Below are 14080 nucleotides of genomic sequence, written 5' to 3'. Positions count from 1 at the left end.
TTTTTTTGTGCATTTGTAAAAGGTGTTTTAATCACAACTTTGGTTAATATTCTGTATTTACTCCTTATGCATCTTCTAGCTTTGTATGCAGTGAAGGTGCGAGCGGAGACTATGCAGAAGGCCTCAGAACTGGTTCCCAGTGGGATGCTGTCAGTCATTGGTAGACCTCAGGCTCAGTATAATTATGCCTGTCTGCAGGCAAAAGAGCACTGCAAGAGTCTGGGGATGGAGAATCCTGTGTGCTCTGTGGCCAACTACCTGTTTCCAGATGGCAGGGTTATTGCAGGGCACCAGCAGGTAATGCGTTCATATATTCTTGCTGCTTTAATATACCGTGAATCTATTGTGTTCTCTTTTCTGTCTTTTCTCTCAACCATCAAAGAAGTTGTTAGAGCTGCTCTTGTCATTTCTGCTGTCTTCCTTGACTTCTCAGGCTCTGGATTTCCTCCAGGAAAACTCTCGGCGCCTAAAGTTCATGCGGACCAAAACTCTCCCAGTCAGTGGTGCGTTCCATACTGAGCTGATGGTATCGGCTACTGAACCTCTCAGAGAGGTGCTCCGGCAGGTGGAGGTCAGTCAGCCACTTTATCCAAAAGGGATTAACATATTTTCTGAAACATGCATTCAATTACTCTGTAAAGTTACACCAGTCCTCATTTTTTTAAGATAACCCATCCTATTCAGTCTGAATCGGAAAGTTAAATGGAAAGTACACCCAAGATTTTACATCTGGTCCTTAGCAGGTCTTAAAATTAAGTAAATACAAGCACATATGAGCTGCAAAACAACATATAACACAGTGTAATTTATTTAATTAAAAAATAAGCCTAAATAAGCAACACTGTAAAGAAGATTTGGCCATGTTAGGGACTGATAAAGTCAGGGTCCATGTGTTGTTCATCTGACATTGTATTTAAATCATTTTTGAGCCACTTAACCACAAGTTCCATGTGCGATTTCCTATTCGTCCCCTTCCCGTCCAGGTACGACGTCCTGAGATCAGCGTCTACTCCAACGTAGATGGAAAACGTTACATGAACGAGAGCCACGTGCGCAGGCAGCTTGTTAAGCAGCTGGTGTCACCCGTGAAATGGGAGCAGACCCTGCACGAGATCTACGAGAGGACGCAAGGACAGCATTTCCCACACACCTACGAGGTCGGACCCGGAAGGCAGCTGGGCGCCACGCTTCAGAAGTGCAACAGGAAGGCATACCAAACGTACGCCCATGTGGAAGTCACCGCATATGAAGACTGATAAAGCTCCTGTGGTTGCTTCTTGTCTTTATACAAGTGTGTAATTAAAGATTTTTGTAATTTCTTTTTTTAATTTACAATGTTGTCACATTTTTGTCTTTAAGAAGTTTATTTGGCGTCACATGAAAAAGCAGTTTCAAATCTTGAACAGAAAGTCCAGCTCCCTTCATTGTACACTAAGCAATGCTACATATCATTTGAAAAAATTTTGGCCTCTTAAACCAGTAAGAAACAAATCTGGATACAAAAGACTGCAAGCCAGCAACAGTCCAGTCAACATGTTTTCTGACATGAATCAACATGTCACTGCTACAATAAACTGGCCAACTCCTTAGGCAAGGCTAGATTTCCTTTAAACAATTTACTCCCAACTAATTTTACATTATACTTCTTTTTTTTCTTCTCTTTTGAGAGAAGAGGTTGTCGTCCTCACTTTCAACTTCAATACCGCTCAATAAAAACAGTTATTTTAAAAAAAGGAAAAGTCAAAGTAAACAGCAAGAGAAAACAGCAGTAATTCTCACTCGATAGCAAACATATTTTGGCAAACATGGCTGAGAAGACCTGCTCGTGGCCCTCTTAAGCTTTCTGCTCCGTCCATAGTGCACTGAAAATGGTCACCATGGCCACCAGTGCCACAGTAACAAGTGCTCCTCTGTTCCACCCAGTGCAGGTTACTGGGTTAAAGTTGGATGCCTGTAAAATGAGACATAATGAGAAAAAGTGGGCTGTTTTGGATAGATGTACCAAATTATATTTAATATAACACGACCACACAACAGTCAACAATCCAACAAAGCAAGACGGCTCAAATCCACCTATTTTGACTATTTTGGCTCTATTATTTTTATTTTGTTATGTTTAAATTGTTTTATGTATAGGTTCTTATCTAAAAATCATATTTATATTGGGGTTCAAATTGAGAAAGTAGTTCACAGATGGGATCCACTTTAAAATCTTTGATTCTTTATTAAACTGTCTGCCAATTAAACGTTTTTGCAGGTTATGCATCTGTTGACAAATTTTAACTAAATAAATAACTGTCGGTATTTTAATCTGGATAATCCACGTGTGGAAAACTGAGCAAATTATCAGTTATTAACAGGTATAAGTGGGATAATGATGTTAGGGATAAATCTGCTGCAAACTACTTGCTTCACATATTTGGTTTGGCAGATTTTTTTTTTTTTAACACAGGATGACTTTGCATGTGTAAACCTCTACACTTTGAAGTCATTGGATAAACCCGCTGCTGTAAACGGAAAGATATCTCTTTTCCTTGGAATACAAAGCCTTAATGCAAACACTAAGAGCAATGAACCTTTATGCATACGTATAATTCAGAGATGCGTTAAAGAGAAGAGTTACCCAAGCTGTCAAGGCCTCAACTCTGAGGATCCCCTGCCCAGGTGCAGTGCTCACTAACCAGGTCTTCATTGCAGCAGACAAACCCCGAAAAGTTCCTAACTGATTGTGAATATCCCTATGAGGAAGCAGTGAGAAGTTAGAACCAATCACACAAATGTAATAGTTTGATAAGTGAAATAAAATAAGAGGGAAAAATTTATTTTTTTTACCTATAGATGGTCCGAGTCAGTGCCTGGGCAGGTCTCAGGAGGTTTAAGGGAGTCGGAAGCTGGTTTGGCATTCTGCTGGCATACTCTCGGTCTAGCTGGTCACCGATTAAAGCCAACTGGCGGCCACAGGCCTGTGCAACCCTGTCACTGATCCTGAGGGAGGAAAAGGCAGGTGTGTTTAGAATCCATCATAAATATGGGAAACTCAATAAAAATCTCTTTTTTATAAAGTTGTTTTTGCCCGAGGCACAAGCCCGAGCTGTGTGTTTGTTTTTGGTATTAATAGTCGAACTGGGGCAAGGGCGGGACTATACAGTACCTCAGGGTGCCAGGGTCCACCTCACTAGGTCCAGCCTGGAGGGCGATGACACGACTTGGGCGTCTTGTTTGTTCCACCATTTTGTTTTCTGAGAACATATATGCAAATTGTTCATATCGTGCAGCAGACTGCTAAGAACATCAACAGGACAGACAATGGCTCCACAGCCTGAAAGTGTCTGTGTGTTATCTTTGCTCAGGCTCCCAACGGTCAATAACAGGCTGTGTAAATACTGGCTCATGTGACCAGGATAGGTGTGGACTGGGTTACTAGGCTGAAAGAAAAAAAAACAGCTCCAGAGATAACATCATCTCTTGGCTCAAGTCCAACCTTTGTGCTGTACTTTCTTTTTAAACTGCAGCAAAAATGCATTGCAATGCTTTCATGTTTACGACCAACTTACGACAACTCAAGACGTAACACTTTACATTCAATTTGCCTTTTTCACTGAATTTTTTGTTTTTGTCTTAAAGTCCAGCTTAAAACAGGTTTATAATCTCCCAGGTACACCTGTCTTGAGATCAGTTCCTGTTGCACCTGCAATCCTGCCATTTAATGCAAATGCTGAATTTCCATAACTCAAATTAACCAAACTGCCATTTTACTCTCACAGAGAAGGATAGAAAAACACCACCGGGTCAGAAGAATCAGATCACAAGCTTTAAATACTATAAATCTTGACAAATCAAGAACTGGTTTTCCCTGGATTTGATTGCAACGTCTTTATTTTTACAAACCCTTTTTCTTTTGGCAAAACATCAGCAAACTGAAGCCTTAAACGTGGAAACATAAACACCACCATTAAAACGACAGGCAGCCATCAGGTAGAAGCCATATTGCCACAACAAAGTGCGGAGTCATTGCTCTCAGCAAACAAAGGTCGTTTTGAAGATCACACATATTGAATTAGATAAACAATAAACAGGTATTAAACCATTTAAAGACTTAAATTAGTGTATTGTATCATGTTTGAGCAGTATAATATTAGATATTAGTCGAGTATGAATATCCCAACCCTGAGAAGTAAACAGGTGCACACTCTCGTTCTCTCTCTCTCACACACACACACACACAAAAGGAAATTAAAAACTACCTTTTTATGTTGATTAAGTGGACGCCGCCCTGAGATAAAAGCAAACAAATTAAAAATAAACATTGTAATGTTAAAAATTGCTGGAAAATACTGAATAAAAGCATCATTTCGAAGTGTTTTCTTCCTCTACTTACAGCAGCGCCCTTTAATCTCGACGCTCTCAGGTAACTGCTGCCGCTAATGACAGGACACACCTTTATCTGTCACCGCTGGGGCTTCCGCCGACAGTGAACACCAGGGGGCCACCTGTAAGATGCATTCTGGTAATGTTTGCAGGGTTATTATTAATAACCACAGCTTAAAATTACTCTGCGAGGTGCGCGGTTGGGCTGGGGTAGGCTCCAGGCTGGGTTATTTACAGGTCCAAGAGGGTTTCTGAAGTCCGGAATGGAAACCAAGCTCACAGAGGAGCAACTTCTAGGAAAGAGGACAAGGTGACGTTAGCGAGGTAGGACAGGTGAAGTTCAAGCAGACAAACACGAAGCCTAAACTGCATGACTGCACCAAGCCTGTCGTCCAGGCATCTACCTGGAAATCCACATTCCAGCCATAATCCATTTTCTTTCGTTTTAAAACTAATTAAATTATTTTAATTAGTTATAAATTAATTTAATGCTATTGTTACACTAATTCTATCTACATTTGTGATGTTATTAGTCATACAGTTTCATGTGTTTTCTTTTTTTTCGCAACCGTGTAGCAGGTTGCATATTACTAAACCTACACTTTCTCATACGTTAGAGTAAGAGCATGCCTGTGTTGCCTGTCTGGTGAGCCACAGGCAAACAGGCAAAAGCTGTGTATTATTGGCATAAAGTTAGGTCTGTTATATGCAACTTTATCATCTCTGAAATGGGGTGGTGATGGGTTTGTGGTGATTCGTAGAAAAAGATTTATAATCTATGAACGGAGCTACTGATTCCACTTTTTTGCTGAAAACAAGTAAGCAGCTGATAGCTGAATGAATATCAGCAGTTTTGAAGTCCTGAATTTTTAAATCGGACATGTAATTGAGTCAAACACATCAAAATGGTTGTCTTTTATGCTTATATTCCATATGAGCCATTTAATGACATTACATCCTGCTGGACAAAACTCATCTCACAATCCTGTAACAGCTAGCTGCCTAGTAGGTAAGTCAAATACCAATATTACTATAATTTTTAACAGTATTACTATAACTAATGTTGTTACAAAAATATTAGTATTAGCATACCTTTTTGTCATCTTTTTGTACATAAAACCTGAAACGCATTGAACACGTAGCATTTAAAAACGGGTATTGCTAAATGAATATGTGTTAAAGTATATCATCGTTAGGAGAGTATTTATATGTGAATAAAAAATTGTTCGTATTTGATTATTACAAATGAAACCTGTGTGAATTTCATGACGCAGATCAACTTCATATGGAATTTGAATTGGGTGTAATCAGTCAATATGCTTTGTATCAATGCTTCAGGCTGCTGTGGTGTAATGTTGTTGGGGATGTTTTCTTGGCACGCTTTGGGGCCCTAACTGATTATCATTTAAAACCACAACCTACCTGTTTACTTTTGCTGACCATGTCCATCCCTTTATGACCGAAGTGTACCCATCTTCTCATGGTTGCTTCCAGCAGGATAATGCACCATGTCACCAAAACTAATAATAATAATAATAATCTCAAACTGACCTCCACAGTCACATGATTTCAAGCCGGTAGTGCACCTTTGGGTTATGCAACCGACACATCGTTAGGCAATGATGCTACTATATCAGGAAAGTTTCCAATACCTTACTGAATTTATGTCATAAAGAAGCTCTGAAATTGATAAGTGGCCAACTCTGTACTAGCAAAGTGTACCTAATGAAGTGGCTTTAGGGACATTGTTTTACAATGACCACGATGCGGTGCTTGTCTGTTAACTCGGACCTTATTATCTTGAATGAAGAAACAAACTAATGCTTACTGTTCACGAATACATACAAGGTAGTAAATAACTGATGTTTCATTTTTCTGGAAGGACGCGATGCATTGTTGCCACCCACAGTCCAACACTGACCTCTCCTGGTGCTTTCTTGTAGCACGCCACACAATGACATCACTGCGTCCTCGGTTGCTAGGTAATTCTTCCGGAAGGACCAAGCCCGTAACGACGTCCTTTAGTGGTTTTGAGACCTTTTCTTCTTTAAACGTGTCGCTAATTTTTTTTAACGTAGTTACTAATCTGTGTACATGTAATTACATTTACATAACAAAGACTTTTATTGTGAAGAGGAGTTTGACTGTGCTGGGCGTTTTCGTCTCTGTCCAGCTTCACGTCGCCGGGATAATTAAAAAGCAGCTTGTTGGCGATTAAAACAGCTAGCATGGAGGTAGCTTTCAGTCGCTAGCTGCTTCTGCTGATGGTGTGTTTCGCTGTGAGTTTAGCTCAGGGACAGTTTGTGGGTATTGCATCACTGACCGGATGATGTCCGCCCAGCCTCTGCGGCAGCATCAGCAGCCCGGGGAGGATTCAGCAGCTTGCTAACAGAGCCAGCCCGGCTAGCTCATGCTGATGACTGGCTGTTTTCCTGGCATTGACTTTCAGGTAGTTCACTGGTGCAAAATGCTTTAGTTTCTTGTAAAAGAATGACATTTTTCAAATATATGTCTATGCATTGGTCCTGTCTGTCTGTGGTGCTTTTCTATGTGTTTACCTGTTGTTGTTTTTTTTGTACTCCACCCTAGTGGGAGGCACCATGTCCGGTAAGGTTAAGTGGGTGACAGATATTGAGAAATCAGTGCTTATCAACAACTTTGAGAAAAGGGAATGGATTCAAGTTACAGAAAACGACGACTGGAATTTCTACTGGTAGGTTTTATATCTACAGCACACCTGCACCTGTCCAGCTTGGATAAATACATTCAATTGGCACATACACAGGCACATAAGTTCTTCCTGCTTATATGATGCAATTACAAGTAAAGGTCCTGCATTAAAAATCATACTTATAAAGTATTCATATGATTAATCTTGACCTCAATAGCGTGTTTAGATTTAAGCAAGGGCGTGCTTTAACTGGTTTACAACAGATATTGTTATGTAGGGTTAGGGTAGGGTTATGTAGGGTTAATAAAAAGTATAGTTATGGTAATCTTACAAATAAAGAGAATAAAATATAAGAAATAGCAGGGGGTCAGTAAGAAAAAAATCAGGAAAGGCTCTTTGATAACTGTCTGCTCCCAGAAGACATTTAAGAGGTCAGAGATCAGTTTTCTTCAGGGAGATCGTTCCAAAGGTTGGGAGGATTATTTGACATGTAGGCTCATGGGCTACTAAGAAGTCAGACGCATAACCAGACAAGAGGTCATAGTGTCACCCTGGACCTCCTCACCTGCATCAACTATTACCATATAATAAAGTTAATGGTGCGATTTTAAAATCTGCCCTCATATCTCCAGAGAGCCAGTGTAATGAGACTGGTACATGTGTCTCTGAGGTTAAAAGAAGAATCTGAAGGACTGTGAGATGATTAAGAGGATATGTAACTGTTTTTATAAAGCTGTTACAAAGAACTGGTATAAACCTGATCCTCTGAGTCTTAAAGGAAGGGAAATCTTTATGATGGAAAGGATGACGTTCTTTCTAAGGTCTGAAGGTCTAAAAGTGGAAGAAATGGATCATCTTTATGGGTGCTGAAGAAGATGTTGCCTTCTTATAAATTAGATGGTTATGGACACTTAGGACAGTATATGATTTGTTTAATTAAATAACATGGATCCTCAGCTATACAGTTCTTTTTGTAAGACTGAAAAACTGAAATTTAGGATCTAGGTTGGCAAATCAGATGCATATTTATCGTGAAAATATCAATTAATATATTTATTAGTGTGATACTCAATGTACCAAGTGTATTTTGAGCGGGTTATTTGTACCCACATGCAGGATGAGCATCCAGACCATCAGGAATGTGTTCAGCGTGGACACTGGTTACCGCCTGTCAGATGACCAGATGGTTAACCACTTCCCCAATCATTATGAGCTGACTAGGAAGGACCTGATGATCAAGAACATCAAACGCTATCGCAAGGAGCTGGAGAAAGAAAGCAGTCCGTTAGCGGAGAAAGACGAGAATGGAAAATACATTTATCTGGGTACATGACTTGCTCCTATTTTGCCTCACAAAACTCAAAGAGCCACGCTGTTTTCTTCAATGAAACTGCTTTTTCTCTTTGTGCAGATTTCGTCCCGGTGACGTTCATGCTTCCTGCTGATTATAACCTCTTTGTGGAGGAGTTTCGTAAGAATCCATCCAGCACCTGGATAATGAAGCCCTGCGGGAAGGCCCAGGGGAAAGGCATCTTCCTCATTAACAAGCTGTCCCAGATTAAAAAGTGGTCGAGAGACAGCCGCACCTCAACGTGAGTTATCGTGTGACCAGACAGAAGCAGCAAGAAATATTGTGAGAAATTAGCATATCTCTAAATTTCCTATTACAAAAAGCCTCTATATAACTGTTCCCCTCTTGTTTTGTCAGATAGTCTCATCTAAGGAAGCTACAAAAGTTCTTTCTGGATTTGAACACATGCTAAATCTGTTTTATAGACAATTTCTTTCCTGGTAAATCTAAAATTGTTTGGTCACAGGCTGTCGTGTGCTGATGCCTGGCTGTGTCTTTGCCCCAGGTTTGTAGCAGCATCTAGTGGCAAGGAAGCTTATGTCATCTCTCTGTACATTGACAACCCTCTGCTGATAGGGGGGAAGAAGTTTGACCTGCGTCTTTATGTCCTGGTGACCACATATCGACCCCTGAAATGCTACATGTAAGCCTGTGATACTGTTGATGGGTTTTTTGATCATGTCAAAAACATCAGTATATAGGAGATGTTAAGAGGATTTTTTCCTGTTTTGTTAGTGGTTATTCTCAAACGTGCACACAAAAAACTGTTGTTTAATGCTCTCTCTCTCTGGCGTTCGACTTTCAGGTACAAGCTGGGCTTCTGCCGGTTCTGCACAGTGAAGTACACACCCAGCACCAGCGAACTGGACAACATGTTTGTGCACCTCACTAACGTGGCCATCCAAAAACATGGGGTAGGTCTGGTGGGGTTCACAGGAAGTAGTATAAAGCTTTTGTGTTAGCAACAGGGGACTTTCTGTTTCTCCATCTCTTGCTAGATCCTCATTGACTTGTAAATGTTCACATTTTATCCAAATCCACCGTCACGGTTTATAACACAGGGTTTCTGTTTGAAAATGCAATGTTTCAACACTTTCAGGAAATGTCACTACTTGGAAAATTGGTAGCTTGCCCATTGTTGAGAATAGTCTGAATTCTGCACATATAGCACATCTATGCACCTGCCTCACCACATTACAGGCAGTCCCTAACATGGCACAGAGTCAGGCCACTTTTAGCTTTCTGGGAGCTGGAGCTCAAACAGTTACTGCTGTATCACATTCTGTTGGAGGGATTCAGCACAGGCCTCTTTAAACTCAGGAAACTCTTTAAGAAAACTATGTGCAATTTCAGCAGGACATCTCAGTTTTTCTACAAGATAAGAAATGTTGCTGTAGTAAATGTCAGCACACTTCTTAGAGCCTAAATTGTAAGAAATACATGTCAAAGTTTCAGAAAAAGTTCTGGTAGCTCACTGCTCATACTATCCTGTAATTATGAAACAATGTTAATGTTAATTCACAGAATTTTCTTTTCTTACTGTGGATCTATCATAAGAAACAGGACTTTCTATAGTGAAACAAGAACTTTTCTGTCATTTAATTGTTTATCTTAATTACTTTAGTGTAGAATAATTGACCATAAAAGACCATAAAACTAGGAAAAGCAGTAAAACTCATGAAAATAAAACAACATTTATACCCTACTTCATATTTTCCAAAGCTGTCCAGTGGGCCGAATTGGAGTTTGTGTGAGCTGTTTCAGGCCCCCGGGCCTTATGTTTGACACCTCTGCTTTAAATAAACTTCCTGTTTACACAGAATAGTTGAAACTGTTCTCTTGCCAAAACTGAGTGAGAAAACCAATTGGCATGATCTGATCGAGAATGATTTAACATAACTTTATGAAATAGTCCCTGGTTACAGATATTTGTGACTCTTGTAATGTTGTAATTTGTAACTCAAGTTACCACAATCATCAAGATCAACCTTCACTTTCTGTATTTCTGTGTCCAACCTTTATGTCATAAACAGAGTTAATAGTTGAGTGACCATTAGCACTTGCAGCATAAACAGTGTCAGTTGTACACTTGTCGTAAATACTTTGCTTTGACTGATTCTCCGATTGACCAAGAACCTTGGTTAGTCCGGGTTTGTGACAGCAGCTTCCTGTTGCTGAGCAAGTTCCTGATACTCAAGATAAGAAACATTTTGCATAACTTAACGCAAAAACATAACACCCGTGACTTTTGTGCAGCTCCAGACTTTGTCTGCCCCTAGCCCTCAGTGGCACGGTGGTTGTATTCTGACTTCTAATCCTGCCTCAGAAGGGTGGCTGGATTCTGACTCATAAGAAGAAGGGAAGAGGGAATGAGGCACCTACTAATAGTCTCTGATCTGTTAACATCTTTTACTGTGCTGAATAACTATATATTTATATGTATAACTTCTTATTTATTGAGACACTCACTGAGCATTTTCAAGTCTAAAAAGTGATATGTGCGTATTTTGTAAAATAAATTGATACAATCATGATTAATTTCTACTTAGACTCTTTACCTTTGATGCAGGATGACTACAACCATGTCCATGGAGGGAAGTGGACGGTCAGTAACCTCCGTTTGTACTTAGAGAGCACCAGAGGAAAGGAGGTGACAAACAGGTTGTTTGACCAGATCCACTGGATCGTGGTGCAGTCACTGAAGGCTGTAGCTGTAAGTTGATGTGATGTTAGTTGTTTTTTTTTTTAAAAATAATATATTAAGAAGGTGTGTTCCTAATCCATATGATGTTTCGCTCATAGGTGAGCTAGGTCTATTAGGTAAACCTTGATAAGGTCAGGTTGGGCCCCCTTTTGCCTTGAGAACTTCCTTAATTCTTTGTGGCATAGATTTGTCAAGCTGTTTCCAACAATATGGAGGCGTCCAAGACCTTTGCATAATAATGTAAATAACATTTGCTTATAAATGTTCTATATATACGCTAGCTGTTTCCAACAGCTTGACAAATCTTGCTTCATATTGACATTCTAGCAACAAACTGTTCTTGCAGATCAAACCAACAACCATGCCATGTTCAAAGGCACTTGAACTGAGGGATGACTGTGATGACAGCGGCTATATGTGCAGGCGGGGCCGTGCGCGTGTCATCACACGTCATCTGTCTTAAAGGCGTGATTAAAGGTTTCTTCAGCCAGGACACGCGAGGGCGTGATATCCCATACTTATTTGTTGTACCGAGTGAATCGACTGAAAGGGAACTGTTCTTGCAGATCAAACCAACAACCATGCCATGTTCAAAGGCACTTCCTCATGCTAATGCTCAGTTTGGACTTCAGCAGGTCATCTTGACCCTGTGTTAATGCCTAAATGCATTGAGTTGCTGATTTGAGTTAACACAAAAATCCGAACAGCTGGACCTAATAAAATGGCCTGTGAATGTATTGTTACCTACCACCATATATTCTGCAGATCCTTTTTCAGTTTTCAGGCAACACCAGGAAGTTTAATGGGTTTTTTTTTCTTATTACAGTTTTCACATGAAGTAACAGTTAATTGTGGAGAGTGCTGCTAAAGTAAACATATTGTCTGTGCATTTTTGCCAGTGTATATTATAAGATTATGATGCATATAAATTTAGTTCTTTAATTTCGCTCTGCAGTAACTTTTTGGCAACTTGGAGGGTTACAGTTCTGACGCAGCTTATCATCACCCTTAGATGTGGTTAGCTAACAGTTCCTAATTTAAACATCTGACAGAAGCTGTTTTCAAGCCACAGCGTTCACCCTGTGTAAAAGTTAATGTCTGATTTGTAACTGCTCAAACATTTTGAAACACACTGTTGCAAAGCCACCTGGTTGTGGTGATGGCTTTTTTGTTTTTAGAACAACTGCACAATCAGCCTAATGCACACTTCCTCTTTCTGCTAAGTGATTGGACTTGCTTCCTGTCTAAAGCCTCCACTTTGTGTGCCTATAGTTATGACTGATTATTTTTTAACATCCTTCGTTGATGAATCGCTCAGTGCTGCATCAATAAGTTTCCACATAAAAGAATCACTCTTGAGAAGATCCCTCGTGCTAAATCACTCTCTGCTTTTCTGTCTCACAGCCTGTGATGAACAATGACAAGCACTGTTTCGAGTGTTACGGGTATGACATCATTATTGATGACAAGTTGAAGCCATGGCTTATTGAGGTAAGAAGTTTAAAAAAGGAATTAACAATTTATAAAAGTGTTTTTCTTTACTTATTTTTCTTTCTTTTCTTTTTTTTTTGGCATATTTGAGTCCTTGATTACTTATCGGGGTTGCACAGTAACACCATGTTCCTTTCCTTAGATTGTCGAGTAAATTTGAATGCCCTTGAGGTATGCTTAGATGTGTATTCAAATGTGTGCTGAAGGTCTGCTTTTAACTCATGCAATGCTGCTGCAAGCACTGCTCAAAGGAGAGGGAACTGAGAATTGCCATGCAATACATTCTTTTGTTGTTACGGTATGAGACTTTCATATTTTGACAGCTGTACAATGTGTTGCTAGGTTTTGAGGCTAGGTCTGAGCTATTTCTGTTCACAGACACCATTCTGCTCTATTTTGGGCAAAAACAAGTTGGTTGAAGGGCATAAAGGCTCCTCAGTGAGCAACTTGTGCCACAAACCTACTCAAGACCACGCTCTGTTGTTCATTAATCTTGCAGCTTCCTCTGTTACGCTACGAGGAGCTAAAGTAGGTCTTTGTGTTGCTGCCTTTCACATTGATGATAGAGTAACTGCTCCATCTCGTTCTCTGCACTCATGTAAATCTTCCACAGTGTATCTAATGTTCTAATGTAGCAGCTACACTTCCTGATAAAAGCTTCTCTGTAAAGACAGGAAGAGATTAAAACAATCTGCTCCTACCTGTTTGGATCCCTGGGGTATTATTAAGCACTGCCTATTTGCTGCAAAAGCAGATCCATTTGCGCATGGTGCAACCCCCCCTTTAAATATAAATGTGGTTTTCTTGGTGTGATCCTCAGGTCAACGCCTCTCCCTCGTTGACATCCAGCACAGCCAATGACCGCATCCTTAAGTACAACCTCATTAATGACACCCTCAACATCGTAACACCCAATGGGGATATTCCAGACTGCCGCTGGAATCGGAGTCCGCCTAGGGAGGCCCTGGGCAACTATCAAATCCTGTGAGTGAACATGTCAATCATATTCAGGCCTTAAAGACCAAAATTGTATGAGAACTAATTTTGTTTTTAAGCTCCACATTCACAAAGTGTATAGAAATGTGTCAAAGAAAGACAGCAGGGATGTAGACTAATGGCCACTGGGTATGGTTTGTCTGTACAGAATATCTGGCCTTCAAACTACATTTTGTTCAGGCTATACAGATACAGATATCATCAGTCATGAAAGGATTGCTGCTGTCTTCCTTCGATAGCTCAGCTGGTAGAGCAGAGGACCATAACATGGATGCAACGTCATATCCTTAGGTAGTAGATTGGGCTGACGTCGTATCCGTGGCTATCCTCAGTCGCTGGTTCAAGTCCAGCTTGAAGGGAGATGTGATTGAAGTCCTCCTTTTCTCGGATGACTGATCAGTTCGTTTACTGCCTAATAGAGCTCTTTTAACTGCTGCCCTTTTTAGAGAATTGTGCTTCTCATATATTCGTGTAAAGATTTTGCTCTAGTGGAACTACT

At 40.2% G+C, this 14080-nt stretch overlaps 2 protein-coding genes across 4 annotated transcripts in view; both read left to right on the top strand.

The window, feature by feature from the left end:
* Nucleotides 1-79: 79 nt before the first annotated feature.
* mcat (malonyl CoA:ACP acyltransferase (mitochondrial)) lies at nucleotides 80-1332 on the top strand (the record flags this gene model as incomplete). The annotated part of the gene is made up of 3 exons (XM_005733526.1): nucleotides 80-297; nucleotides 434-571; nucleotides 984-1332. Coding segments are annotated over 3 exons (629 nt in total), but the record flags the coding sequence as incomplete, so codon positions are not given.
* Nucleotides 1333-6453: 5121 nt separating this feature from the next.
* ttll1 (tubulin tyrosine ligase-like family, member 1) overlaps nucleotides 6454-14080 on the top strand; it is a 38281-nt gene continuing 30654 nt past the window's right edge. Inside the window, exons 1-10 of one of the 3 annotated variants that reach the window (XM_005733515.1) lie at nucleotides 6454-6817; nucleotides 6958-7081; nucleotides 8156-8364; nucleotides 8451-8631; nucleotides 8896-9033; nucleotides 9196-9304; nucleotides 10960-11103; nucleotides 12499-12585; nucleotides 13406-13569; nucleotides 13821-14045. In XM_005733515.1, coding sequence (XP_005733572.1) covers nucleotides 6969-7081; nucleotides 8156-8364; nucleotides 8451-8631; nucleotides 8896-9033; nucleotides 9196-9304; nucleotides 10960-11103; nucleotides 12499-12585; nucleotides 13406-13569; nucleotides 13821-13872 — 1197 coding nt within the window. In that variant the 5' untranslated portion in view covers nucleotides 6454-6817; nucleotides 6958-6968 and the 3' untranslated portion in view covers nucleotides 13873-14045. Of the gene's footprint in view, nucleotides 6818-6957; nucleotides 7082-8155; nucleotides 8365-8450; nucleotides 8632-8895; nucleotides 9034-9195; nucleotides 9305-10959; nucleotides 11104-12498; nucleotides 12586-13405; nucleotides 13574-13820; nucleotides 14046-14080 lie in introns of those variants that run through there. The other 2 variants (XM_005733514.1, XM_005733516.1) reach the window with 2 other exon arrangements.

This window comes from Pundamilia nyererei, unplaced genomic scaffold (assembly GCF_000239375.1).
Source record: "Pundamilia nyererei isolate P.nyererei 1_Seehausen unplaced genomic scaffold, PunNye1.0 scaffold00052, whole genome shotgun sequence".
Lineage (NCBI taxonomy): Eukaryota > Metazoa > Chordata > Actinopteri > Cichliformes > Cichlidae > Pundamilia > Pundamilia nyererei.
The sequence above is the reverse complement of the archived record's forward strand: the minus strand, read 5'-3'. Positions and strand labels throughout refer to the sequence as shown.